At 35.5% G+C, this 27,864-nt stretch overlaps 2 protein-coding genes across 4 annotated transcripts in view; one reads left to right on the plus strand and one right to left on the minus strand.

The window, feature by feature from the left end:
- The first annotated feature begins 65 nt into the window (after positions 1-65).
- ZWILCH (zwilch kinetochore protein) lies at positions 66-27,692 on the plus strand. Of its 3 annotated transcripts, none has more exons than XM_020982871.2 (19): positions 66-196; positions 2,241-2,280; positions 3,554-3,649; positions 6,820-6,938; positions 8,097-8,296; positions 9,119-9,198; positions 9,572-9,727; positions 10,734-10,805; positions 13,585-13,678; positions 14,209-14,258; positions 15,427-15,532; positions 15,981-16,060; positions 16,302-16,458; positions 16,915-16,943; positions 19,223-19,359; positions 20,967-21,062; positions 21,140-21,252; positions 23,778-23,892; positions 25,013-27,692. In XM_020982871.2, exons 1-18 carry the CDS (start codon positions 144-146, stop codon positions 23,864-23,866), a joined length of 1,767 nt encoding a protein of 588 aa, XP_020838530.1. In that variant the 5' UTR covers positions 66-143; the 3' UTR covers positions 23,867-23,892; positions 25,013-27,692. The 3 variants fall into 3 exon arrangements, with proteins under 3 accessions (XP_020838530.1, XP_020838540.1, XP_020838550.1); XM_020982881.2 differs by having other exon boundaries at positions 23,778-23,867; XM_020982891.2 differs by lacking the exon at positions 2,241-2,280 and having other exon boundaries at positions 95-196.
- The window catches only part of LCTL (lactase like), a 32,910-nt gene continuing 30,163 nt past the window's right edge, over positions 25,118-27,864 (minus strand). The window contains 3 exon segments of the mRNA XM_020982918.2: positions 25,118-25,238; positions 26,633-26,655; positions 26,657-26,694. Of these exon segments, the coding sequence (XP_020838577.1) occupies positions 25,123-25,238; positions 26,633-26,655; positions 26,657-26,694 (177 nt within the window). The 3' untranslated portion in view covers positions 25,118-25,122.

Consider the following 27,864-nt stretch of genomic DNA (forward strand, 5'->3'; position numbering starts at 1 on the left):
GGAGAAGACGCATCGATTCCCTTCAGGGCAAAATGTAGTCCGGAGGGGGGCGGAGCGGGTCACGACCTCTGACGTGAAGTCAGACGCTGTGTGCATACTTGAGCGCAGACGTGGCCAGGGAGGTCCGAGCCGCTGGAGACGCGATGTTGCCCACCGTGAACCAAGCGGCCACGGCCCTGTACGACCTTCTCATTAAGTGAGTTGTTTCCCCAACCCGTGTTGCTTTTCTGTGCCTTTCGCTCCGTCCGGCTTTCCGCCTCGGGTGAGGCGATGAAGACGGCTCGGCCTGGCCAGGCCTCGGGCCTCAGGCCACAGTCCTGGTTGCCCCTCCCCCTCCCTCAGGGCAGTTATTTTTCTTGCGCCTTTTGTCTCCCCAGTCTGAAGCCTCGACCTGGAGTTTGTGGCAAGGTCGGAAGTGGGGGCGGGGGGGGTGTCCAGGGGCGGGCCTCTCTCAGGAAGGCTGTCGCTGATGCCGCCCTTATTGTCTCTGCCAAACAGGCCTGGGCCCAGTCGTCCCCCTTCGCGGGCCCCTCTGTAGGCGAAGGGTTGGGGCCTCCGGCAGCCAGCATTCCTGAGAGTTTACCAGGATTAAGCGGCCTAGGAGGGAACAGCTGCGCAGCTGCTCTTTTCCATTATGTTTAATTAGCCTTCCCGTGGGCTGTGAGTCCAGGTGGGGGACGGGAATGGGGGGAGGGGTAGCAAGTCTTTTTATTTGGTGATTTTAAAAACAAATTTTATTCGGGTTTTTAAAACTAGAATATTTTTCATTGTAAGATACAATACTACAATTCAGTAAACATTTAAAGAACTTGTACTTAGAAGCAGCATATTTTCAATAAGGGGTTCTGATAGTGTGTCTGTAGTGTTAGGCTGAGACTGCCAAATCAACTGGCTTGGAGTTTTCTGCAGGCTATTTACATATTGAAAAGATTTCGAACTGCAAGATTGTTCCTTTTTTCCCTTTTGACTAAAATTTCTCTTTCTCTGATACATTTTTCTGCCTTGCACAAAATGGCATCTGGGATCAATGTGGGTTGCAGATTACTTTCTCAAACAAATTTATACCATTCTTTCTTTCTTTTTGGTTTTTGCCCATCTAATATTTTTCTTTTTTTTTTCTCCTCTTATTGAAGTCAAGCCTGACAGTGGCACCCTATATGTTTTCCTTTGCTTAGTCTTTTCCTTAGGGATGAAAAATATTTCTAACTTTTGAATATTTAAAGTAACTAGATACATAATGTGGAGTAATAGGAAAAAAAATTGGGCTTGAAGTAACAAGACTGTTGTTGTTTTGGCTGCTTTAAAAAATTGTTTGTTATTAACAAGTATTTATCAGGAGGACCTGAGTTCAAATGCAGCCTCAGACACTTGACGCTTACTAGCTGTGTGACCCTGGGCAAGTCACTTTACCCTGAGTGCTTCACCAAACAAAAAAAACCCCAAGTTTTTATTTTTTTTCTCTCATCCACTTTCCCCCCTCCCCACACTCCCCACACACTTTGGGGAAAAGAATCTTTTTAACAAATACCCAAAGTCAAGCAAAAAAAAAAAAGTCCTGAATTGGTCAATTATATCCAAGTTGTAATTGGGTTGATTAGAGCTCCTAAGTCTTTCAGAATGATTTCTCTTTAAAATATTGTTGTATAAATTGTTCTGATTCTAATCATTTCATTCTACTGTAATTCATAGAAGTCTTCCTGGGTTTCTCTGAACTATTCCTCTTATAACTTCTTATGGTAGTAACTCTGTTCTTTTACATTCAGATACCATATTTTATTCAGTCAATATTCAGTTAATGGGCACTCAATTTATTTCCAGTTCTTTGCCATTACAAAAGAGCTGCTATGAGTATTATTGGTCCTTTTCTTTTTTCTTTGAGCTCTTTGGGATATATGATGAAAGGAAAGAAGCATTTTATTAAGTGCATTCTGCTAGGCAGTTTACAAATATATGATATCAGAACAAGGCAGAGGGTTACCTCTACACTTTGTTAGAGTTGAAGAAACTAAGGTAGACAGAGGTTAAGTGACCTGCCCAGGGTTGTATAGCTATAAGTGTCTGAGGCCAGATTTTGACTTGGGTCTTCCTGGCTCTGTACAGTGTTGTCCATCCACAGCACCACCTAGCTGTCTACCAGTGGTAAGGAAAGCATTTTATAAACCTTAAATCCTTAGAGTAGTATGAATTATTTTTATTCTAACGGTCAGCTTAAACTTTATCTTAACATTTCTGTGTTTCAGAGCAATGGAAGAAGTAAAGAAAGATCCATTTTTCTTTGAGGTATAAAGTTATTTGTTGTACTTTTAAACAAATCTTCATACCTAAAATTAATGTTGTATACACATGTTAACAAATAACCCATTGTTTGTACATCTCAAGGGGAAATACTGTATATCAGCTACAAGGATTTGTATGCTTTTACTTACTGTAGTTGTATAAGTGATGTTCATTTTTAATTAAATCATTTTCACATTGTATAGTTCGTGATCCATTGAGGCAACTTAGGAAAAGTAGGTGATATATAATTTAATGGAAACTAGGAAGACCGTTATCTAATATACTCTAACCTGGAATATAAAATGTAACAATTTAATTCTGTAGAGTTTTTATGGGTGAAATGCTTATTTTTATAGGTTGAAAAAAACCAGTCATTCCACAAAAGATATTTTAAAATGCAAATATTCATTCTAAGAATTTTGTAGAAGAATGTATTTGAAGCATTGATTAGATGATAAAACATGCCAATCCTTTTTCCCTCTCCTCTCCTTACACCCCATTAGGGGTATAATTCATTAGGATTTAATCCATTAGGAGTTAATAAGTCAAGCTTTGTCCTTTGCTGCTGAAGGTTAAAAAATAAGATGTGTAAAATAGGCAATCTTGAGGTCTCCACGGAGCTTTCAGAACTGTCTTATGAACGTGTATGCACATGCATTCATATAGTTAGTGAATCAGCTAGATTATCTGTTAGCCTTGTAAGAGATGAACTCCTAGAGTATATAATACTGAAAGAATGGTTACTAATTTTGTGGTAAAGATAGCAAAATGAGTTAGAGGGAGAGCTGTTATAGACTTTAAAAAGCTTTTAAAGCGTTGAGATTGATGTGGAGAAAATTAAGAATATCCTAGACGCAAAGATGAGCCTGAGCAAGAGATACTTTTAAATTAATTTTAAACATTGACCCTGCACATTTAGATCTATAAATATTATTGGAGTTAATCCATCTAGTTTTATCCTCTCATTTATAGATTTGGAAGCAAGCTAAGAGAGGTGAAATGATTTGTTTGAAAATCGCACATAGGTAGTTCGTGGCAGAGCTAATACCAGAATCCAGATTTCTGACTCCTAATTAATTCATCTTTCTTCTTACTCTATCACGAAGCTTCCATAAAATACTTGTAAGCCTCAGTCAGGTGCTCTTTTCTACCTTTCCTTTCATAGAACTGGCATTTGGATTAAAATGTGTGAAAATAGAATTTTGCTGTATGACATTAGAATTCCTTAGAGTAATGTGTACTTACTCATGTGAGTATAATTTCCTATTTTTGACAGACTGATGTCCAAGTGAAATTGATTACTGAAAATCGGGCAAATCCTTTAGAAGGTTTTGGGAGTAGATATGGCATGAGATTTATTATGGAGAAAGTGGTAAGTGGGCCTGGGTTTTTGTTTAATTCTTAATGATCACATGTGATCACTCTGGCAGTTCACGAATGTGCTACAAATTTCAGATCTTCATTTCAGTAAATAGTGGTTCTATATTCTTATTCATAGATGTTTAACTTAAGGTTTTCCTTTTATTTGTGCATATTAACTATTACTAAAGCAAGATAAATTTCCAGGACACTTTGATATTTCTGTACTGAATAATATAGTGGGTAGCATTCTGAACTTGGAGTTTTAGGTTTGAGTCTCAGCTCTGTCATTTTCAAGGTATGTTAAGCATATCACTCAAGCTCTCTGACATGGAGGGGTAATTATACTTGAACTAACTACCTCTTAAGGTTATTTCGTTGAGTAAATAGAGAGTGTAAAGATATTTGTTATTATAAAGCTGTGTGTAAATATGAATCAGTGAAAAAATTTGTTAAGCACTTATGATGTGCTAAACACTGTAAGTACTGGGATGAAAATAAACTCAGGAACTTAAAATCTCATAAAGACAATACATATAGGGAAGTGGTAGCCCAGTCAGGGTGTTTTGGACTGGGAAAGCCCAGGCTGGTGAATGGAACCATAAAGCAATTGATTAATATGTCTAGTAACAGCATGGGTGTGCTGGATAGGTTAGTTATGGAGAACTAAGGCCAATGAGGAGAGCAAGGATAATCTATGTAAGTCATCATCATTATACACTGCTTTACAACTGGAATAGTTTGTTTTTTCCTATTTTAGTTGCTTGATCTTGCCCTGACCTAGTTCATATCATAGTTCTAGATCAATCAGGATTTATTATACACTTACTATGCACTAGACACTGTGCTAAGGACACAAATATGACAAAAGAAAGACGATTCCTGCCCTCAGTGATCTTATACTCCGATGGGGGAAGACAACACCTGAAACAAACCTGGAAAAGAGGGACAGGAAAGAAGGAGCCCGGAGCAGGAGGAGCAGCAGCGGGGTGGGAAAGTCAAAGACTTGTCAAAGTAGTTCAACTAAGTGAGAAAGGAGGTGTTCTGAGCTGAATTCCCTCCCTCCATAGCTCCACCTTTCAGCTGAGAGTGGTGATGAGGTAGAGTTTCAAGGCTGATGTGATCTTTGAAGATGATGGTAGTTTTCCCAATAATGACCTTCCTGGGGCCTGATGGAAGATTCAGAAAAGTTCCAAAGTAGTGCGGCCTAGTAAGAAATGAGATCAAGTGTAAACTGCTTTTTTTATTGGAGTAAATTTATTTTAGTGTAATACGGACAAAATAATATATTTGGAGGTATTTCTGGAGCAGGGGGAGAAAAGCAGTCACATACACATTTTCTTTGAAAATTCTTGTTGAAATGGGCACTTAAAAAATGCAAAATAACATTATTATTGTTTGGGTGGCCTTGGGAGCTAACATTGTAACGCCTGTACCATTCTTCAAATGGTTTGGGACTAGACTGCAGTTCATGTTAGGTAATTTCCTTAGAGTGCAAAAGAAATAGCAATTACATAGTCAGAGCTGGTTGTTCCTTATGAATACTTAGCATCCTCCAGTTGGTACAGAGCGCTAGGAACATAGTTACTGTGATATATTCCCATGCACACTGTAAGTGTGTATCTTTAATGTGTGTCTTTTATGCTGTATACAGGAATTAACTTAGGTCATATTGTGTTAGTGAGGGAGTTTTAGAAATACTCATTTGTGGTGGTCAGAAAATGGATAAGGAAGAAGTAATTATGGTTGAAAGATGGGGTTGAATCCAGAAGAGGGATAAAAATGTGAAGAACAAGAATCAGTCAGGGTTACATAAGGACAGGTTAGTTAGCAGCTAAAGGTAAAAAGAGTTTGTGGAGACACTTGGGACCAGGAAGAACTTTTTTTTTAAATTTTTAGGCAATTGGGATTAAGTGACATGCCCAGGGTCACACAGCTAGGAAGTGTTAAGTGTTTTGTCTGAGGCTAGGTTTGAACTCTGGTCCTCCTGACTTCAGGGCCAGTGCTGTATTCATTTTGCTACCTAGCTGCCCCGAGGAAGAATGCTTTTTGGAGGGCTTGGTTACTACCTCAAGTGTAATTCAACCTGACCTTAGGGATCATAGGATTGATGACATAGAACTGGAAGAGATCTTGAAGGGCATTCAATCCAATCCTCTAATTTTACAGGTGAGAATAAGTGCTTAGCCCACTTATAGCCAGTAAGTACCTGAGGCTGTATCTGACCCCAGGGCTTCCTGCTTCCTAGTCTATCCATTACACCATCCTGTAGAAGAGAAAAACCAACCGTGAGTCTTCAATAAGGGTGCTGTAGTGAGAGATGAAAGGAACTTTAGAGGTCCATGTAGTCATACCTCCCTTATTATGCAGGTGGGCTAGAGGTCAGCAGGGCAAAATGACTTGTCCTGAGTCACAGCTGGATAGGTGCATAGTTGAGTTTAGAACTTCCAGATTCCTATTCCAAGATTCTTCCTACTATTACCATGTTCATTTCCCTCGTCAGGTACTTGTGGTATTTCATCATAGACATAGCTCCTTTATGTTAGAATCCTCCCATGCCGTTTGAGATTGATACCTGAGGAAGGAGTAATGTTCTTGATGACAGGTGGATCTATGAAGAAAACCCAAGCTTCTTGGGAAGTCATGCAGTTTGGCTACAAAGGGTTGAGATTGAAGAGCTTTTGAACTCTTCAAGGTTGTGAGCTTGGAGGAACTCAGAACTGAAACAAGCACAGTAGGTTGTGACTGACTGAGGGTGTGCAGATAAAGAGGGAAAACTGCTGTCTTAGAGCTAAAAGAGGGGGGTCCCCTTAAGTCTCAGGTGGTAGCAGTGGAAATGATTGGGAAAAGAAGGGAGCCTCTTATTAGGGATGCTGCTGGTAAGAAAGGATATAGTTCCTCTATATAAGAGTGTTCCTATTCTGGTGACCTTATGAAAAATGGATGGTGGATTCTAGGAAAGTGGGTAATAGTCCTGTCAGCAGGGTTCTCTGGACAATCAGCTGTTTTGTGACTATGGGTTTGAGTCTTTATATCAGATATCTTTGCTTTGTGGTGGCCCTTTTTTCTGTCTTTGGATATCCATGACGATGTTTTCCTCAATTATTAATAGTTTTAATAAAGTCAGTTCTGTTGTCTTAATTATGACCCTTAATCTAATACTGCTAAAAATATTTCTGAAAGCGTTCAAAAGAAAAAGAAATGGAGCGTACAGAAGAATCACAGTCTGAAGAATCAGTTATTTCTGATTTCCCCATGAACGGAAGTTCTGGACCACTTGCTTTACCTGTAAAGAGAGCCAGGTGAGTTTCTTTTTTAAAGGAGGGAACTTTAAAAAATGTGCCTGTTGGGGCAGCTAGGTGGCGCAGTGGATCAGGAGGAACCTTGAGTTCAAATGTGACTTCGGACACTTGACACACACTAGCTTTATGACCCAGGGCAAGTCACTTAATCCCAATTGCCTCACCAAAAAAACCCAAAAAACAAAAAACTGTGCTTGTGTTGATCCCAAAAATAATTTCAGGAGTAAAAAAGACACAGGAATAACTCACATTGATAGAGAACTTTGTAGTTTTCAAAATGTTTTTCTCATAACAAACATGCATGACTTAAGTAGTACAAGTATTATAACCATCTGGCATGTAAGGAGACTGGCTCAGAGTGGTTAATTAAGTTGTTCATTGTCAAGAAAGTGTCACAGCCAGGAATCAAATCCAATTTTTATTCAGTGTTCTTTCCACTACAACAGGTAACCTCATTCATTCGTAATTTTTACCCTTCTGAATTTGGTGAGGCTTAAAATTTTTTAATTTAGTTTTTAAATTTTACTGATGCCCTTTTTAAAATTCCAGTCGTTTTCATCTAAACCTCTCCCAGTGACTCTTATCTTGTGATGACAAAGAAAAACAATTTGCCAACTAAGACAATGACCACATCTGACAGTGTATGCAATTTGCATACCCTACGTTTCTTTTACTTCTGAAGTGACAGATATAAAAATATCTAGGACAGTATGTTTGTACTTCTGTTTTTCCACTAGTAATGACTTATACCAATTTTCTGAATATGGGTAGAAGTATTCCTCTTCATGAAAAAAGAAAAATACTCTTGATTACATTTTAATAACCCTTTCCTGCCCCTCTTTTCTTTTAGGAGAATTTAATAGTTTTATGATTTTTTTAAATTGCCTAAAATTTTTGTTCTCTAACACAATTTCTTATTGCTGTTGTAAAGAAAAGAATCAATTGAAAAATATTAAGCATTGGCTATCTTCTTGGCAGCCCTGGGTGCTAGGCACTGGAATACAAAAAACTATTCATAAAAAAGTTATTTTCTGCAGCTTTAAAATAACATGCTTTATGATCTAGCACATATTCATAAGAAACTTAGAATTTGCCAGAATTATAATTTTCAACTTGAACCCCAGTCTGTACCTAAAATTCTTTGAAATTGTTTTCCAGGCAGCTGATTGGACTTTATACCATGACCCAAAATCCTAATATGACCCATTTGAAGATTAAAGGGCCAGTTAAACCTCTTCCTCCCTTATGGGTAAAATGTGACAGCTCAGATCCTGAAAGTACCTGTTGGCTGGGTGCTGAACCTATTAGAACAAAGAAGGGCATTGCAGGAATTGTCTTACAAGTGGTCACATGTAAAGGTGAGATCTTAAGGGTTATGAAGTAATTATAAAAAATAAATGACATCACTTTAGAGGTAACAGTATACAAACGGAAAAAAAGTCTAGAGCTGTTTTAAGCGTTATTAACTGCAACTTTTTAAGGTTATATATTAACTATGCTATGAACAGCCTCAAAAGTTTAGCAATAAGTTTTTTCTTTGAACTTTGAAAGGTGAGAAAAAATTGACTATAGTTGTCATGCCAATCTCACAGTAAGCATTCAGTGATAAATAATTATTAGTGGTGATACATTCAGATTTCATTTATTTCAAACCATGAACCATCTCTGATTGAAAAATGTCTTGTCCATAGCAGTTAAACTACAGAAAAATTAAGGGTTTAATTCTTTTCATACTGTGGTATTCCTGGTCGAAGGGAAATGCTAATTTTGACTTAAAAAAAAATTTCAGAATCCTAGACTTTTAGAAGGGACTTCATAGGTCATCTTTTCCAACTTCCTCATTTTACATATTAGGAAACTAGAGCCTGGAGAGGTTGATAGACACATTCACCCAGTTTATAAAAAGTAGAGCCATAATTTGAATGCAAGTTGACTTATCCTGCCTCTAACAATTTCTACCAGCATTTAAACCAGGGAAAGTTACTTAATCTTTCTGTGCCTTACTTTCCTATTCTGTAAAATGAGGAGGTTGGATGATTTTCTGAGCTCTCTTCCTACTCTAAATGTCCTACATCTCTACATCCAGTGCTATGGATCCACATTACCTTGAAATATTAATTTTTTTTTTAAGTGTTCTAAACCTGAACTGGGGTTTTAATCTGTAATTTTTCCTCTGCTAGGTCCCACACCTGAAAAAAACACTTCTGTAAATCTTGAAGATTTGAAAAGTTCACACCTGAAAAGACATAAGTCATCTACTGTATGTGTTTTAATGTTGTAACTGTTCGTCATTTTAAAGTTTTTGTTTAAAACTAGGGGCTGTGTATGTACACATACAGACCTATCTTTCTGAGGAAGCTTTTATTAAGATTTCTAATTGGCACTATCTTCATAATGTAAATTTTCATAATTTTCATAATGACTTGTAGTCTAGGAGAAAAATAAATTTAAAATATATTTCTTTACTTGTAGGTAGAGTAGTTGTAAAGTTGTTATCTTCCTCTAGAATATTTTCCAGTATTGTGTCTGATTTGGGTATCCTTAAGGAAGAAATTAAGTATCTTCTGTTACCAGTCTCTTATTTATGTGGGCTTTATCTTAATTATCTGATTAATACAGGCTTTTCTTTTCAGGTAACAACTAGGGGTTTTGCTCAGTATGAGCTGTTTAAATCCACTCCCTTGGATGATAACATTCCCTTTTCACATACTACTATTGGTTTGGATATTTCATGGAGTCCTGTGGATGAACTTCTCCAAACACCTCCTCTCACTTCTGCTTCAGTATTGGTGAGAATTTTTTTCCCCCTTCTACTATCCAGGTCTCAAAAAAATTCCTTTGTTTATCATAGGGAACAACCTCTTTCTATTTTGAGTATTCAGAAATGCTTGTCTTGCTGCTGAGGTCCTTCCATCACTTAGTAGATAGCATCTTTTTTTTTTTTAAACAAAATAAGATCTGATTCTCATAACCCTAAAATTTTATTTACTGAGAGCCTTCCACTAATTGATAGAATTCCTGAAATTAGTCATAAGTGGGGAAAAAAAGGATCTTCCTTTTTCTTTTTTTCCTCTTTACCCTTCTTTATTTTATTTAATTTTATTTTATTTTTGGCTAGGCAATGGGGTTAAGTGACTTGCCCAGGGTCACACAGCTAGTAAGTGTTATGTGTCTGAGGCCAGATTTGAACTGAGGTCCTCCTGAATCCAGGCTTGGTGCTCTATCCACTGCGCCACCCAGCTGCCCCTACCCTTCTTTAAAGAGGAGAGTAGGTGCTGGAATTTAGAAATGTTAATCTGGGACTTGGTGAGCCAGGCTCTTAGGAAGAAAAGGAGAAAGACTATTAAAAATAGTTTGGAATTTTGTGACTGACTTTTTAAATATTGTGCACTGATATTATTAGTCTTTTATTTCTTCTGTCTTAGTAGCCCTTTGAAATTCAGTGAGAGAGTACAGAAGAGCATGTAAAAAGGATTATTCTAGTAATGTAGGTAGGTGGGGGAGAGAGAGAGTTTATAACATAATTCTTGTAAGAGATTGAGGTAGAGGGTGTAGTGGCTGGGGTTCATATTAGTATATCTAGGTTGGGAAATATTGGAAATATCCATGGATGGTATGAGTGAGCAGGGTGAGCAATATGTTCTGGGCGTAGTTACTGTTTTACCCTTTTTACCTTTAACAGCATCAAGCGTGCACTACGGTGGAATTATAGGATTAAGTTTTTGTTATTTTTTGTTGGAGAAGCTTAGGACTTTGAAATGTAACTAATTATAAAAACTTATGGGGGATTTTCAGAATATTAAAGTGGAACCTGGAGATCCTAGGAGCCCTTTGTACCATCTGCATAGAGAACTGAAGTTTCTAATTGTGAGTATCGATCTGAAAATTGCAAACTTCCTTATGTTTTATTTTTTATTTTTATTTTTTGCTTTTTGGTGAGGCAAAGTGACTTACTCAGGGTCACACAGCTAATAAGTATTAAGTGTCTGAGGCTGGGTTTGAACTCGGCTCCTCCTGATTCCAAAGCCCGAACTCTATTCACTGTGCCACCTAGTAGCCCCTACATTTTATATTTCAATGAAATTATCACTACTGCAATATCTTTAATTGATAGGAAAATTGCTGTTTCTTCTATAGTTGAGATTCTCAAACTAGGATCACTGGGTGATTTAACACACATTCAAAGATTTATTTCTCATTTTACTGCTTCTGGGAGAGTGAAATTCTTTTACCCTCTCTCAGCCAATTTCATTTGGGGTGCAAAGTTAAAATTGTCAAACTATGAGAGTACTCATATACTTTCCACAACATAGTAAATAAGAATGCTGAATTTGATCATGAAGACTTAGGTTTTAATCATGCCTCAGTCATTACCCATTATCCCCGTGACTCTGTGCAAGTCACTCAACCTCATCTACCTCCCAGGTTTGTTGTGAGCACCAAATCAAATGATGTTTTTTAACTCTTTGCAGATATTAAAGTGCTATGCAGATGTGAGCTTCTGTGATGTATGAGTCCAAGTGTGGTGACTGCAGTCTTTTGAGAAAAAAATTTGTTGTAACTCTTTGTAGGTCTTTTCCAGTTTTCTTTTGTTCTTCTATCTTGCATTTCCATCTTAATTCTCTGGGTAATTTTAGTTAGTTTGAGTATATCACTCAACTATCTTTAAAATAGTTTTACCTTTCACTAATTTTCTTGTCTGTTTGAGGCAACATTATTCAAAATCTTCTGTTCTGCTCTGTACAGTTTTACAAATGAGTATATATTCTAAATAGTATTCTCTTTGGTTATCTCTTCCTGCCTGGAAAGTAAAGTGTTCCCTAAGGCATATTGTAAGGCTCTTTGAGTCTCCTTTCTTTGGTGATTGGTTTACATCTAACAAATTGGTTTGACCATACCCAGATCTTTCAAGAATGCTTATCATTTCTTGTTTACCCAAATATAATCAGCTTGTGTGTGTGTAACATTATTCAGTGCTCACCCTATGCAGCTTCTCCCAAATCTTTTCTCAAATTGTTCTTGATGTAGAGGCTTGGTGTCTTTGTAGTCTTCAAGTCCCTGCCTCTCATTACTTATTCCATACCTATGCCTTTTAACATATTTCTCGTTATCATAAAGCATAAAAGCATATTTTGATTTAATTTAGATTATCTTAGCAAGTTCTTAATTTCTCTACATCACCCTTTACATCAAATGTTAAATTGATGCAATTCCTCTCTTGATTTTTTAATAAATGTTTATCATGACTACTGCAGTGTTCAGTGACCAAATGCCCCGTGAAATTATGTTTTGTCGCCTTTGCACGTGTAGCAAAAAAAAAAAAAACCAATTCCTAAAAAGACTCACATGTACAGAAATACTTGTAGCAGTTCTTTTTGTGGTGGCAAAGAAATGAAAACATAGGGGTCAGTGGCAGTGCCCGTGATTTGGGAAAAGGCTGAGCAAGGTATATATGCGTGTTATGGAATGTGATTATGCTATAAGAAATGATAAAGGGAATGGAAACATGGAAAGTTTTGTATGAACTCATGCAGAGTGAGGTGAGCAGCACCAGAATAATTTGTATAATAGCAGTATCGTAAAGACAAACAACTTTGAAAACTTTGGGAAATCTGATCAATACAGTAATCAACCACAGTTTCAGAAGATTCAAGTTGAAACGTACTACCCAGTTCCTTATTAAGAGATGGACTCAAAGTAAAGATTGAAACTTTTTTTTTCTTAACACAGCCAGTACACACATTTGTTTTTCTTTAACTAACCATGTTTGTAACGGGTTTTGTTTTGTTTTTCCCTTTCTCAGTGGGAAGAGAGGTGGAAGGGAGAAAATGGAAATCTAAAAATAAAGTAAAAATTTTAAAATGTCTGTTATTTGCTTTAGCAAGAAGAGACTAAGTTATTCTTTCAGCTAGCTGCAACTCCTGTCTTCTGATTTTATTTTTAGGGAGAACATCAGGGTTGATATAACTCAGTCCCTCCAGTAGTATGTCTACTTGTTGGTCATTGGACATGAATTTCACATTTAGAGTATTAACAACCAAGTTAAAACTGATAGACTATCTAAAAACCACAATTGTTAACACTTTCTCACCTCTTTTACCACCACTCTGTCGTCACTGTAGAAGGGGGCCACTAAGACCAAAGACAGCTTTTTTGTTTGTTTCATCACTAAATGGCCAGCTGTACCGGTGATGAGCCTTTCTGTACTTAAGCTATGCTGGACACACTCTGTTGCTGGGATTATTATACACAAAGGTTTTTACAGAATGATAGAGCCTACTAGAACTGAGTTCCCACTGAAATAATCTTCAGGAACACAGAATCTGCTCCATGCCATGAAGAACCATAAGAATAGGACTTTGTGGAAGAAATGTGAGCTATTTTAAGTAACATAAATGAAACACTAGAGAACAATGTGCTGACTGATAACTGGAATTTGATATGATACATGTGAGATATTATGTATAATCATGTAATAGTTTTTAGGTACATTGTTTTCTAATTGTGTGTATTGGTCTTCTCAACTATATCACAGAGTGCAGTCTTATGTTAAGCATAAGTCTTATTTTCTTTTTGAATCCTCCATTTGGTTGGGCATGTTATTAATATTCATTGATTGAATAAACAATGTATTTTCTGCTAATAGGCTTTGGCTGATGGATTGACGACTGGTGTTACTGAATGGCCTGAGCCTACGGAGGCTAAATCATCTGTTGACCTTGTTCAGGAATTTCTCAATGGTATTTGTTTCTGGCTCATACATACTCAACTTAAATAATTTTAGTTTGTCTGAGCAGGACTTTGTGATAGTACCCTAATATGTCTAAAGTTTGTCATGGCTAAGGAAGAGAGAGCTTCTATTTTGCAGCGTTATATGGCAAAGGTAAAAAGAGAGGTAGTTTCAGAAGTTCCTAATACTTAGATTTGATTACATAGTGATAATGCTGTATTATACTTAGAGAGTATATGTTACAAAGCAGATAAAAGATATATTGGGGAAAACACTGACTCTGGTCAGAAGACTAGGTTTAAATCATAGCTTTGCTTTTTACTACCACTTAGATCTTTAGGCTAATGCTTTACTTCTCTAGGCCTCAGCTTCCTCATCTGTAAAATTAAGGAGATTTGGATCAGATGGTCTCTAATGTCCCTTCTAGCTCTAGACTACAATTGCAGCAACTTCAGTATACTGTTTTAATCTGGGTGGGGTAAGATGAAAGTAAGGAAGGAACAGGACAGAAAATCATTAATGCCATTTTTCAATTTTTAGATTTAAAGAGTAAGCTGGATGGATTTGATAACGCAGCAAAAAAAGTCAAGGTATGTGGACTTTTTGTTAAGAATCTCCACAGATAATTCTTCATTCCATAGTATGAACGGTTTTTTACTTTATGCCATCTCAAATGGACCCATCATAGCAGCTAATCCCTTGTTAGTCTGTAGTGATGGTTAGTATATTTTGTGTGTCTGTGTCTGTTTTTATACCATTAAATACCAGAAAGTGGGAGTTTGAAATAACAGAACAGGTAACTTATAAAGTTTTAAGAAGGTTAAACTTAAAAGGAGTAGCCCTGGTATTCCATGGAAAGGCCAATGAAAGTTACCTGTTGGTCTTTCTTCCCCTATTCCCTGACCCCGTTTTTGGAGTTCTCCCCAGGAATCAGACTAGCTGGTTATTTTACTCCTAAAGACATTTTCTGTTACTGTTTCTCCCTCCAGAAGGCAACTGATAAATTTACATGATAAGTTTCTAAAATATATAGTATCTTTATAAATATAACATAATTATATGTATAATACGATATAAATTATATATTTATAAAGATAAATGGTTATGTTAAGGTGCCAGAGAAATGCACAAGGGTATCGATACTATTTAGGCTAGATGTGTTGCCTAACCACTATTTTTAATCCGCACGAATGGCAAATGTACTTTATAAATAAATACGTAATTTGTATACGAAAGAAAATTTGGACATGTGATTTGGAAATAAAGGTTTTGAACTATTTTCAGCATCTAATGTTACTTTTTTATATAATGACTTGAATATTCTTATGTGAATCAAAGTATGTTTAAAAAAAAAAAGTGCTTCTAGTACAGTAATTGTGGCAGCTGGGTAGCACAGTAGATAAGCACTGGGCTTAGAATTGGTTCAAATCCAGCCTCAGAAACTTCCTAGCTGTGTGATTTTGGGCAAGTCATTCTAACCTTTGTTTGCCACTAGAGAAGGAAACAACAAACCACTCCAGTATCTTTGCCAAGAAAACCTCATGGACAGAGGTCTGTGGGGTCATGAGGAGTCAGACATGATGAAACGACAATAGTACAATGTGTATGTCTGTCTGTGTACCCTATTTTAAAATTGGCTAAACTTAATAAGTGAATGGCGCAAATGTAGAAGAAACAGTATTTTAAAATTTGTTTCTGGTGGTGTAGAAATCATTACATTTTTGGTAAATAAAGCATTCTCTGAAATTTCTTTTTCAGGTATTGAAATGTGATACTGCTGCAGTTGATGATTCCATTAAGTGTCTTTTCACAGTACGAGGTGATCTGGATTTCGCTGAGCAGCTGTGGTGCAGAATGAGAATGAGTAAGTTATCTATTCTGTTATAGAGTTGGAAAGACTATTTAGCAACCATTTGATCTAATTTACTTTATTCTGTAGAGGAGAAAACAGAGCCATACCAATCCAGTGACTTGACCAAGGTCAACAAAGGTTTACTAATAAGTGGCAGAGGAGTAGGATTCTAACCCAGGTTCTCCAACTCTAAATGCAGGGCTCTTTTTAAGAGTACCACCTTTCCAGAATTATAGTCATTTTAGTATTCTATTTTATAGTAGAGTATAGACATTTGGTTCCATTGCTTTATTATCAGCTTATTAGATCTTTTAGTTCTTAATTTTTAACTTAATTTAGTGTTTCTTTTTCATTGACAAAGTGAATATTCTTTTACCTGACATGATTAGAAAAAGGTTTCTTATATAACAACTGCAAAAATACTACGAAAATAAATATTGGAAAAACTTGTGTTTTCAAGGTGTCACCTCATACCAAGATTTGGTGAAGTGTTTTACATTGATCTTACAGTGTTTAAGACGTGGAGATGTACAGCCATGGGTATGTATATATTTTACATATTTAAGATGTGTGATTTTTAAATGATGGGACTTCCAGTGTGTAAATAGATATGATCCTGTTGTGGGGGAGGATATAAAGACCATAAGCAGAGTGCTTTAAGATGTAAGGCAAAACCTTATTTAGATCCATGTTGGTAGCTTTCTGCTTAACTGAATTTATATTCACACAAATGATGTTAACATATCTTATGAATATTCTAAAAGAGATGTCTTATTTCTAGCTCCACAGAGGGAGTAGCGGTTTACTTAGTAAACACATTCAGCAGTCTTACCATGGAGCCATGGATATAGTTCCACTCACTGGTACCACTCCAATTCGAATGCTTTTGGAGGTTGGTTTGGACAAAATAAAGAGAGATTACATTAACTTTTTTATAGGTAAGTCTGCTATTTGTTCTCTTTCTCTTAATTTCCACATTACTGTCTTTAATTGCCAATCCTCCAGATACTTAATTTTTTTCTTTCCACATCTGTTATTCATTGTCTTGTAAGATATTTTGAGTTGATTGAGTACACCCAACACTTGAAAACTTTTGAGAAATTGTTTTAAACAGAAACGATAATTTCAAGAATAAACAATAGCATTGTATAATTGTAGCTTAATTTAGTATAAAATTCTGCATTTTTCTGCCTTTTTGATTTAAGCATCTTTATTTTTAAAAAAATTCACTAAGATAGTATGATAAATACTGTGAAATTTGTAGAAGAGCATTAAAATTGTGACATCTACAAATAGATTATGTAGAGGCTTACTTTAATACTTAAAGGAGCTATGATTTTATTGTTGTGGATATGCTTTCCACTTACATAGATATATTTAATTTTTTTCAATAGGCCAGGAGCTTGCATCATTAAACCATTTGGTGAGTTTATTTTGTCTTTCTCCAGTTTGCTTTTCACTTTTTATAATTTTGTATTAGTCTTAAATTCAGTATAGAAAATCCTACTTATTCAGAATGTTTGGGATCAAGTTACAAAATCCATAGATTCACAGATTATCAGAGTTGCAAGGGGCTTCAGGGAGCATCTCATCCCGCTAGTACTACATTTTCATCATATATGAATTACCAGTTTTCAGAGAATTAGAATGTGGCCAAATACACTTAAAATTATAATAGAATTTAACGTGTTTGTGATTTAAGTTTTGCTCTTTAGAATCTTGCATTGCCTTAGGTCATTATTATGAGTATTCATCTGATTATACAGTATGGTAGCTGTAGAAAGTGTAAGAGATGAAAATTATTCTATGCTATGATGTAATTTGGCAGTTTTTATAAACATCTTGGATTTGAGTTATTTAACATGATTTGTCTCATGAAAGTTCAGTGCAGAAAAGATTTTCAGGCCATATTTTAGATAAATGAAAGTTTACTGTGTATGATAATCTATACTTATAGAAAAACTAAATTAAGATGTGTTTACATTGTAAATCAAAGTATTTTGTAAAATGCTTGACAGTGTAATTCATTTAAATAAGTTTCACACACGCATTAAACTTTTGTCAAAGTTATATGTACAATTTGAGGACCATATCTATTGTGCAAAATAGAAGCACATGTGAAATCTTGGAGGGATTAATTTCATGTTATTAGTTTTGTTTAATGTGTGTGTTCTGAAAGAGTCCTAATCAGAAAACATGGAATGAAAACAAGGGTAAAAGGGCTTTACCACAAACTAGCCAATTCTCTGTACTTTTGGTTTAATTTCTATAAAGAAAAAAAAACTAACCATTATCAACTTCACAAAGATATTAAATACTGTAATAGTACTTTGGACAATCAGTTGATTGGCATTAATTGAAAACCTTTTTTGTGCCAGGCTCTGATGGTTCAAAGATAAAAAAGAAACTGCCTGCTTTCAAGAAGCACACCCTCTATGGGGGAAGATAACATGTATATAATATAAGTAACTACAAAGAAATGTTGAAGAGGAGGCACTAGTACCTGAGGGGTACTGGAAAGGCCTCGTGTAGGAGTTCTTTCTTAAGCCACACTTTTTAGGAAGTGTGGGGAATTCTAAGAGATGTAGATGATGAGATTAATCTAGACATATGGGGAAACACTTCTGCACAGGCTTGGAGATAAGGTGAAATAATATATGTGAGGGACAAAAATAGTCCAGTTGGTTGTACTACAGAGAACATGGAAAGAAATTAGTAATGTGTAATAAGTTTGGAGAGGTAGGCTGAATTGTAAAAGGTTTTAAATGCCAAACAGATATTTTTAAAAAGTGCCAAACAGCAGGAAGTCACTAGAGTTTTTTGAAAAGGGACATGACTTGCTCATCCTATGCTTTAGGAATGTCCCATTGGCAGTAGTGTAGAAGAAAAATTGGGAGAGGGCAAGACAGGAATTAGGGATACCAATTTGTAGGCTATTGTAATACTCCAAGTGAGAGATGATGAATTTGGATAGTGGTCTTGTGAGTTGAGAGAAGATAGAATCAACAAGATTTGGCAACTAATTAAATGTGTGGGGTGAAAGTGAGAATTAGGATTAAGAATGATTTTGACGTTATGAACCTAAGTGACTAGAGGACTGTGATGGTTCCCTTGGCAGAAATAGAGAAGTTCATGGAAGGGTTTTGGAAGAAAGATAATGAGTTCTCTCTTGGTTATGTTGAATCTAAGATGCTTATAGGACATCCATTTGGAAATATAACTCACTCTCTGTCCCCTCTTGGTGATGTGACAGTACCCATAAACTACTTTCTGACCTGCTCAGAGCAGCAGGTTTTATAATTGTAAGGTATTGTGCTGATCTGAATATAACACTTTCCCCCTTGAAGTAGTGGATAAAAGCAGACTATAATATTTTATTTTTCAGTGATTGGTTTTTTTTTTCTCTTTCATAGAGATTTCAGTTTAGGCAAATGGGTCTGTTTTAGGGGATGGCCTATATTTGGGTAAATATGTTATTTCTTGGTGCTTAATTGAGAAGCCATTTTCCCTCTTTGCTTAGAATATGTGTAATGATTTACTTAGACTGTTTAAAATGTGTGGTTTAAGAATAGTGCTTGAATTCAAATGTTCTATATCTCTGTCTTCCTTATATTCTCCCCTCAGTCTTCCAGACTTAGGCCTGCATCATTTAGCTCCTTTACAAAGACTCCATTTTTTTTCTCTTGCTTTTTTTCCTTTCAGGATTACTTTATTTCCACATCCTTAGACACACTAGAACAAGTTCGTCGTGTTAGGAAACTCCACCACATCCTGGAAGTCGTCATCAGTTGCATGGTGTACCTTAAACTTCCACATGAAATCCTGTTCACTTTAGCACAGTAAGTAGTCATTATTTTCTGATAATTTTTTGTCACTGTGATTAAGTGATTATGATTAAATGCTTCAGTTGTCTTCAGAAATAATTCAAATTGTTGTGTTTTAATACCCTTCAGGCTGTATCTGCCCATGGTGATAGAATTAGAATGGCTTTGACAGCTGTTAGCATAACTTTTGGTAGACTGATTACTGTGGTGTATCTGTGTGGTGATGTGACCAATCAACTGTTATTACTGAGTCTGTTACTGTCACATTATAACATGGACTGTGGTGTTCATTTTGACTAAAGATTATGCAGAATTTTTCTTGTAGGAGCATGTTCTGCTTCCATATAGCTGGAATAATACCTTAAACTGGGGGTGGTAGAACCTTTTGATCTACGCTTCATTGTTTCAGTGAAAGCAGATTGTTTTCCCAGTTGCAAATAAGAAAAAGAAAATACTTCAAAGATTCCTATACTTGCAAAATTAGATAGGAAATAAAATGTTTTATAAGAACATTGGACTTAAGAGTCAGGAAACCTGGATTCAAATCCTAGATCTCACATTAAGTAGTTCTATAACTTTGGGTAAGTCACTTAACCTCCTTCATCCTCATCTGCAGAATGGTGGTAATATTTCTGTTCCATGTCTCACAGGGGTGTTGAAAAGGGAAAGCACTTTGCAAGCCTTAAATCTCTTTTAGACGTTAGTTCTTATAGTGTATATACGTGTACCTATATGAGCTCTTATTTAATTCCCTACTCCCAATCCTTCCCTTTACCCCCCACATATATATTCTTTCTCTCAACATCTTCATTTATTAAAATGTTTCTTTTTATTATTATGAATTTGACAAATATCAACAAACATATCCCTATACAATGAACAGAAGAGACTACTATGTAAATTGTTTTTATATTTCAAGTTTCACGTGGTAGTTCTTTCCTGCTTATTGTTGTCCCTGCTGAACTTCATTTTGCTTTCTATTTATTTTTCAGTGATTAGATTATCTCTCTTTTCTTTTCTTTTTTTTTAGTATCATTACTCCCCTACTCAATCCTTAACTCTTTCCCCACCCCTCAAAAAAGCCCTTCCTTGTAACAGATAGTTACTCAAAACATTTCCACATATTGACCGTATTTGAAAATGTCACATTCTGTATCTCTAGTCCATTGCCTTTTCCCCCAGAGGTGGGAAACATGATTCGTTGTTATTCTTCTGTGATTGTGATTGGTCACTTGGTTAATCCCAATTCTTAAGTCTTTGATAGTTATTTTCTTTTATATTATTGTAGTCATAGTGTAAATTGCTGTCTTGATTCTGCTTACTTCAGTCTGCATCAGATCATATAAGTCCTTTGAAGTTTCTCTAATTAAATCTCTTTGCTAACATCTTCATTTCTTAACTTCCGTCTTTTTATTTTAAAGCTAGCTAGGCATAATTAGTTTTTCTCCCTTTGGTTCATGTATTAAACATGATTCTGTGTTCAACAGTTTATCTCTTTTTTTCAAATTATAGTAGGTTTCCCACTTTTAAACTTTTATAATTCATTTGCCATTTTAAAAAACTTAGACTTTAAGAAATTTATTTTAAAACGGACCTTAATCTTTTCACTTTTATTTTTATAGGTCTTGCATTTTGTATTATAAGAGAAACCCTCTTAATGAGAAGCATACGTTTCAGCTGCCAATCAGACCAATTGTCATAAAAAATTTCTATCAGAGGTAAGCATTTTTAATCCTGAAATAATTCCTTTATGAAAACCTGGTTTTCATTTTCTCTCCATTTTTTCTTTTATTAGTGAGACTCCAAAAAAATGGAGAGTGGAAATAAATAGTGGACAGAAGGAAGTTAAAACACTTTGGCAACTGAGTGACACCCCGTCAATAAGCCATCTGAATTTTAGCAAAGAAGGTAATGAATGGTTTAGAACTATACTAATTAAACTATTGAGACAGAGTGAAAAATAATCTGTACTCATAAAGATGATTTTAGTGGCTCTTAGGCCTGATCTTAAAATGCCTAGTCTGTACTGTAGCCAGTAAAGGTAAATAGCCCACTAAAAATTGTTTTAATTATGTGTTTCTAAACATTCCGTCTTAAAGGTAGGGTAAAGGTTGTCTTAGAAAAATACAGGGTATCTGAAAAATATTGGGGCAGTTTTAAGCTTTAGCAACTTGATAGTGATACTAAAAGATGAGATTTCAGGTTCCCAGACAAATGATTTCTGTGGATCTGGGGTGAAGTGTCTTTTATTTTAACGTCATAGAATCTTAAAGTTTAAAGGTACTTTGGAGGTCATAATAACAATAGCTGCAGGGAGTCTTTTTATAACACTTTGTTTTGCAAAGCATTTTATAAATATTATTACATTTTATTCTCACAGCAACCCTAAGAGTTAGATTTTACGATGAGTAAACTGAGGCATATTGGTTAAAGGACTTTCCCAGGTTCACACAGCTACTAAGTATTTGAGGCCAGATTTAAACTTGAGTTTTTCCAACTCTGTGTCCAGCGCTGTATTGACTAGCTATAGCTACCTACAGGTTACCTAGTTCAGACCATGTGTGAAGCATAAATATCTATAACATCCCTGCCCGGACAGTCAACTAGTCTCTAGTTGAAGACTTCCATTGATTGAAAACTTTATTTCATGAGATAACTTGCTCCACTTTGGAGAAATTCTACATGATAAATTTTTATTGATATGAAGCTGAAATCTGCTTTCTATAATGTCCACCCATTGCTTCTAGCCTGAGACTGAGCTTTTGAGTAGAATTTCTTGTCCAGCAACTTGTGACACAAAGAAAAACTGAATCCATGATCAGATTACCAAATAAGGTAACACAGAAAAGGCAAAAAGAAGGTGGCCTTGGACAAAGAGTCAAGAAAAGGCCATTAATTATATTTGGCAATTACAAGGTCTTTGGTAACACTGGAGAAAGAAATTTCAGCTAAAGAATGTGATGAGAAACCAGGTTGCAGAGGCTTTAGAAGAGAGGAACTGGAGACAGAGAGGGTAGATGATTTTCTTGAGGAGGTTAGCCACAAAACAGGAGAAGTAGAGGAAAATACTGGGGATGGTGGTAGATCAAGAAAAGGATTTTTGTGTATGTGTGTTTGGGGAAAGACATGGCCATTTTTGTAGCATAACAGGGAAGCAGCCAAGAAGGAGAGATTGAAGATTACAGTGGGGATGATAGAGAGGGTACAATCTCCTGGAGAAAACAAGATGGAATGGGATTGAGCCTGCATTTAGGCCATAAAGCGGCCAGAATCCATCTTAATGCATGCTTTAGCTCAGAGAACGGACACCTCCTCATGTGAGTCAAGAGTGAAAGAAATAGTAGCAGGAGGCATCTGAAGAGGTGGAGAGAGGAGGGTGCTCTTGTCAATTGGCCTCAGCTTTTTCAGTGAAGAGTGAAGCAAGGCTCTTAGCGGGTGCTGAGAGGGAGGGTTTGAGGAAGGATGAAACAATTTGGAAAAGGTGCTGTGGTAAGTGGGATATTAGGGAATTGTAAAGAGGAGTACTTTGATGTGGTGAAGGCCCAATTCAGATTGTTTTATAAATATGGACCCAGTCAATGTTGTTTCGTGATTTTTCTCCATTTCCATTTAGCAGCACGTAAATAAGAAAATCAGAGTATGATGGAAGTAATTCACAGTTTGGGCTTGGTGTAAGGCATTATCAGTGATAGGATAAGGATACAAATGGGCTCAGTGTAGAGTTGAACTGGTTTACTGTAGGGAAGGGAGGTGACTCTTCTAGGCTGTGTACCCCCTGGCTTGTTGGGAGGGTCAAATAAGAAGTTTTGTAAAGTGCTTTGCAGACAGTTAAAGAGCTTTTGAAAAGCTAGTTATTATCATCATTATTACTATGGCTTGGTTTTGTATTGTAGTGCCTTGCACTGATGATTAGCAGTAAATGCTTAATAATATAGAAAATCAAAGGTTCCTGGCTAGATTCTATCTAAATGCTAATTGAACTGTTTGTTATCTGTCTTAAGGAAAAGGTAATAGTAATAATAGAAAATATGTAAGCCTAAGAATTTGAATTTTTAGTACATCATACTTTCTTTGTGAATTTTAAAATTGGAAAGAACACCTTCTTAAATGTGGCATAAAGATTATGATATTGGGTGAATAAATTAAAATGAACTTTTTTACCCCTTTGCTCTACCGTTATTTAAGTAAATTGTATTATATTTCAGATGTATCAAGAAGGCATCTTTTTTTTTCATTCAAGTAATCACCTAATCTAACTACTTTGTAAATTTAGGTTTTTAGATGTTTTTTCTTAAAGTAGTATATACATTGTCATTCAAACTTTGAGTGTTACAATGAAATGAAAGCAGTTTTTCTCTTAATTATGAAAGTGGGCAGAACTTACCATTCTTTTAAGTGCTTCTCTAGTCACTGAAATTTCATTTTTGTTGCAGATCTGTCTGAGTCAACATTCAACAGTATTCTTGAAGAAAAAATGTATTTCACTAACATGGTTGCCTGCAGCAAAGTGCATTTCACTTAAAGTATGTTGATATCATCTTGCAAGAGGTATTTATTTATGTTGTCTTTTTTCTTCACGTTTTGAAGTTTGCGAGCAAGAATCCTCCTAGGTGGTTCTTCACAAAATGTAGTGCTGATTTAATGCAATATGTAATTATTGTGTTTAATATAACCTTCTAATACTTGATACTCATGATTCTGTCATTTAGAGCTGGAAGGAACGTTATAGGTCATCCAGAGTCCCAGAAGTAACTTGTCCAAAGGCAAACCTATTTCCAAGCACACAGAGCTTTGATTGCCTTTTCATTTATTGCAGTTAACCTTGACAAATTGGTTTTATAGTTCCCTCAGACACAAAACATTAAGCATTTTGACTTCACAGTTTAAGCTTTGCAGAGGGCTGAAACATGATAGAAGAACATTTATATGATGTCAGAATATAAATTAGTGATAAAAAAATTGAAAAAGTATTTAGAAATTTATCAAAGTTCTGCTGAAGATAAACAGTTCACTCATCTATTTTGCAAAAGTAAGTCATTTCTGGCTAGAATACCCACTTCAATGAGGTAAGATTCATATAAGTAGTTAAGTATTTAGTGTAGGTCCCAGATGCAAAGTATCCCTTCTAAAAAGATTTTGATCTGAAAGAAAATGAACCAAAATAATCTGTGTAAAACTTTAAGTCTTTAAGAATTATTTTTTTAGATAGTTAATAACACTCAGCTTCACATGGGAACTAAAAGGCTTGACATTTTTGGTCTTCCCTAAGATGGCTCTCTTTGTCCAAGATGATGTGGTTTGTGGTTTGGATATGATGTTCTAAAAGAAAAAAATTAGCCATTTTTTTTCCTTTTGTTACCATTGTATGTTTTTAAGAAACAATTTCTAACTGGAGAGAAAACGTAAGCTTCACCTGAAATATAAGCATTCAAAAATAGTTGAAGTACTTTAGTGAATGGAATTGGCTGAGATTGTGTAATCATTTGTTACCTCAAGGTATATCTCTTTAACATGAATTTTAGGTTTTTCTATAGTTTGAATAATAGTATTTGCAGCATTTTAAAGAAATAGATGCAAGTTGACTAAAATCCAAATTGCTTTTATGACACTGTATGTTGGAAGTAGTGTCAGTTATGTGTATGTAAAAATAATTTCTTTATCATCACAGTAACCAAAAAGGAAACTCTGCAGGCCTTTGAAACCAAATGAAGATGAAGACACTAAACTTTATATGGAATGAAGCTATTTTGTTAGTAACCTTTTATCAGTAATCTTTTCTTAGCTTTGCCTCCGAAGAAGGAACATCAGTAGAACTGCACTTATAAGTATGCATAGTGTGCAGACTGTAGGCACCACAATCTCTGTAACCATTTGCATGTGATGTAACAAGGGCTCTGAAATGTAAGAAGACAGGGACCATAAGTCAATATGTCATCATTTCAGTTAATGTAACTTTACTGAAAGGTCAGTAGTGTGGAAAAACCTTAAAAAAATCAGTTCACATTTTCAGCTATTTATATTTACTATAAACTGATACCTAGATAATTAGTTAAATATTGGGAATTAAGTGTATTAACATTCATTAAAATGATTTATAGAAAATAGAAAGCAAAGTTGGGACTTAATGCCTTTTAAATTTAGAAAAGTTTTAAAACATATCTTTGCTTCTTAAAAGCATGCAAATTCTCATTTTTTCCGTCTGTGAATCCACCTCTGAATATTAGCAAAATATTCCACTGTGCTTCTCACTTTCATTGGGGAGAGGGGGGAAAGGAGACATAAAACTTGGGGAGAAATAAGGAAAATTGCCAGAAGAAAATCCTTGGAAGCACTTAGAACCTTTTGAAGGTGGTATTGTTAATAACAGAAGTATAGTTAAACAGACTTTGTGAGGAATTAACATTAAGTATTAGATGTTAAGTATACCATCCTCAGTAATTGAACAATAAATGCCTTTAGAGTATGTTTTCAGCTTAGTAGGGAGTTCAGTATTAGTCTGTATTTATGCTATTGGAATATTTAACACTACCTTTTGATATTAATACTATACTATCTCATTTTCTATTTTTATCTTATCAGCTCCTGTGTTTCAAATCGGTGCCTTAATGTGATTTAGTATTTTCCATATCAAATAGACATTTTTAGCAGATTTTTAAATGACAGGCTAGCTTTACAGTTATGCTTATGCTGAGTTAAACGTATTAAAATCCATAGCAACACATAGCATTTCTTTTAGTAAGCTATGGTTTCTTATTCTTTCTTTTTTTACATGGGTTCTGTGTAAGTTTTTACCTAAACCTCCTAATTCGAAAGTTTAGAGACAGATCTACCTATAATCCTTTTAGTTACTATTGCATTAGAAATGCTGACGTGCAACATACGAAGTGCTCCTTTGTATGTTTTCAGTTTGGTGCCATTTTTTTATATCACCTACTTCCTTAAAAAAAAAAAAAAGGGTCCAGCTAGTAAAAAACCACAAGTTTCTTAGTTTTCATTGGCTTTCAGTATGCATCAGTTTGATTTATTAGGAGCAATGTAGTGTCATAGAAACACTTCTTTTGGATTTATAGCAATTATGTTATTTTCTTTTTCTTTTAATTTAATTTCATTTTAATTCTTTTTCATTTAAGATTTTATAATTAGCAATTTAGTATTTGCTTATAGGTAAAGTAAGAATTTGTTTTTATTTTAAATAGATGTTAGAAACTGACTTGAGAAACATATAATTGTGTTATTCTGGATCTGATCATGTCATTTAGTGAGCCAAAGATAAGGATAAAATATTTACCTGCAGCAAGGATCTGGTTGGTGAGAACAGGTTTCAGTGGCTATGCTGTACCATCTCTCCACCTGATAAGATTACCTTGATAAGTAATAGTTTCGTAATAGTCAAAGTTTTAGCCTGTTTAAATCAATCAGCAAATACTTACTGAGTGTTCCCTGTGCAGGGCACTGGGTGGAATATTTTTTTTAAAAGTTCTGTTCCTTGCCTTCAGGTTATACAAAAATAAAAATGAGACAGCCTCTGCCCTTAAGGAATTTTGAGTTCTACTGGAGAGCTGTAGTATGTTCGCAGATAAGTAAGTACAGGATACATAAAAAATATTGGGGTGGTGCTGACAACTATCAGGGAAGCCCTCTTGAAGGACCGCAAAGAGAACTAGGTATTCAAAAATGTGTAAGTGAGGAAAGACAGCATTCCAGATATGGGGAACAGCTTGTAGCAGAGGCATAGAGTAGATGATGGAATGTCACAAGTGAGGAATGGCAAATAGTACAGTTTGGCTGATCATATAGCCTGGGAGGGGGTGATGCAAGGTGTAAGCAACATGGAAATAACAGTCTGGAGCCTGATTGTGATGGGCTTTAAATGTTAAACAGAGAAGGTTGTATTTTATCCTTCTGTTTTGTATAACATTGTGCTAGGTGCAAGTACAAAGCTGAAACTAAACAAAGCCCCTGCCCTCAAGTTGCTTAAAATCTAAAAAAACAACTGGCCTCTTTGTATTTTTTTATTCCTGTGTTTTTTATTAATCATAGAACAGAGTATGTGACATTTTAAAGTCTCTTTTCCTTTGCTATTTTCTCACCTTGTAGTCTCCCAGTAAAAACTTTAAAACCTTTAAAAGTAGAATTTAGTATATTTTCCCCACCAAAAGTTTTGGAACCATCTGGTGGGATGGACTGGACAATCTTGATTCAGAAACAGCAAGGTATCTTATTTTTAGAAATGTGATAGACAACAGTAGTCATATCCTTTGCTTTAGTTAGCTTACCACATAACCATTCGTATAATGCTAAATTGTCTTTTTGTTATTAGTATATCAATAAACCATCTGTATTCATGAGTAGGCATTGTTTGTATTCGATTTTTTTTTAAATGGTATTCATTTTCGACATCGTGGCATTATGGACAGAATATAGACTTGGGGGTCAAGAAGACTTGTTCCAGTCCTGACTTATTTAATAACTTAGGAACTGGTGATAGAGGGGTGGCAGGGTCAAAGCTCTGATAACTCT

The sequence above is a fragment of the Phascolarctos cinereus genome, unplaced genomic scaffold (genome assembly GCF_003287225.1).
Source record: "Phascolarctos cinereus isolate Bilbo 61053 unplaced genomic scaffold, phaCin_HiC Scaffold_3;HRSCAF=262, whole genome shotgun sequence".
In the NCBI taxonomy this organism is placed as follows: Eukaryota; Metazoa; Chordata; class Mammalia; order Diprotodontia; family Phascolarctidae; genus Phascolarctos; species Phascolarctos cinereus.

Excerpts from the sequence above, each read along its gene's own strand:
- ZWILCH (XM_020982871.2), top strand. The coding sequence starts at position 144 with ATGTTGCCCACCGTGAACCAAGCGGCCACGGCCCTGTACGACCTTCTC. Across the intron at positions 21,063-21,139 it reads ATAAAAAATTTCTATCAGAG|TGAGACTCCAAAAAAATGGA; the intron begins GTAAGCATTTTT and ends TTCTTTTATTAG. Across the intron at positions 21,253-23,777 it reads TCTGAATTTTAGCAAAGAAG|ATCTGTCTGAGTCAACATTC; the intron begins GTAATGAATGGT and ends TTTTTGTTGCAG.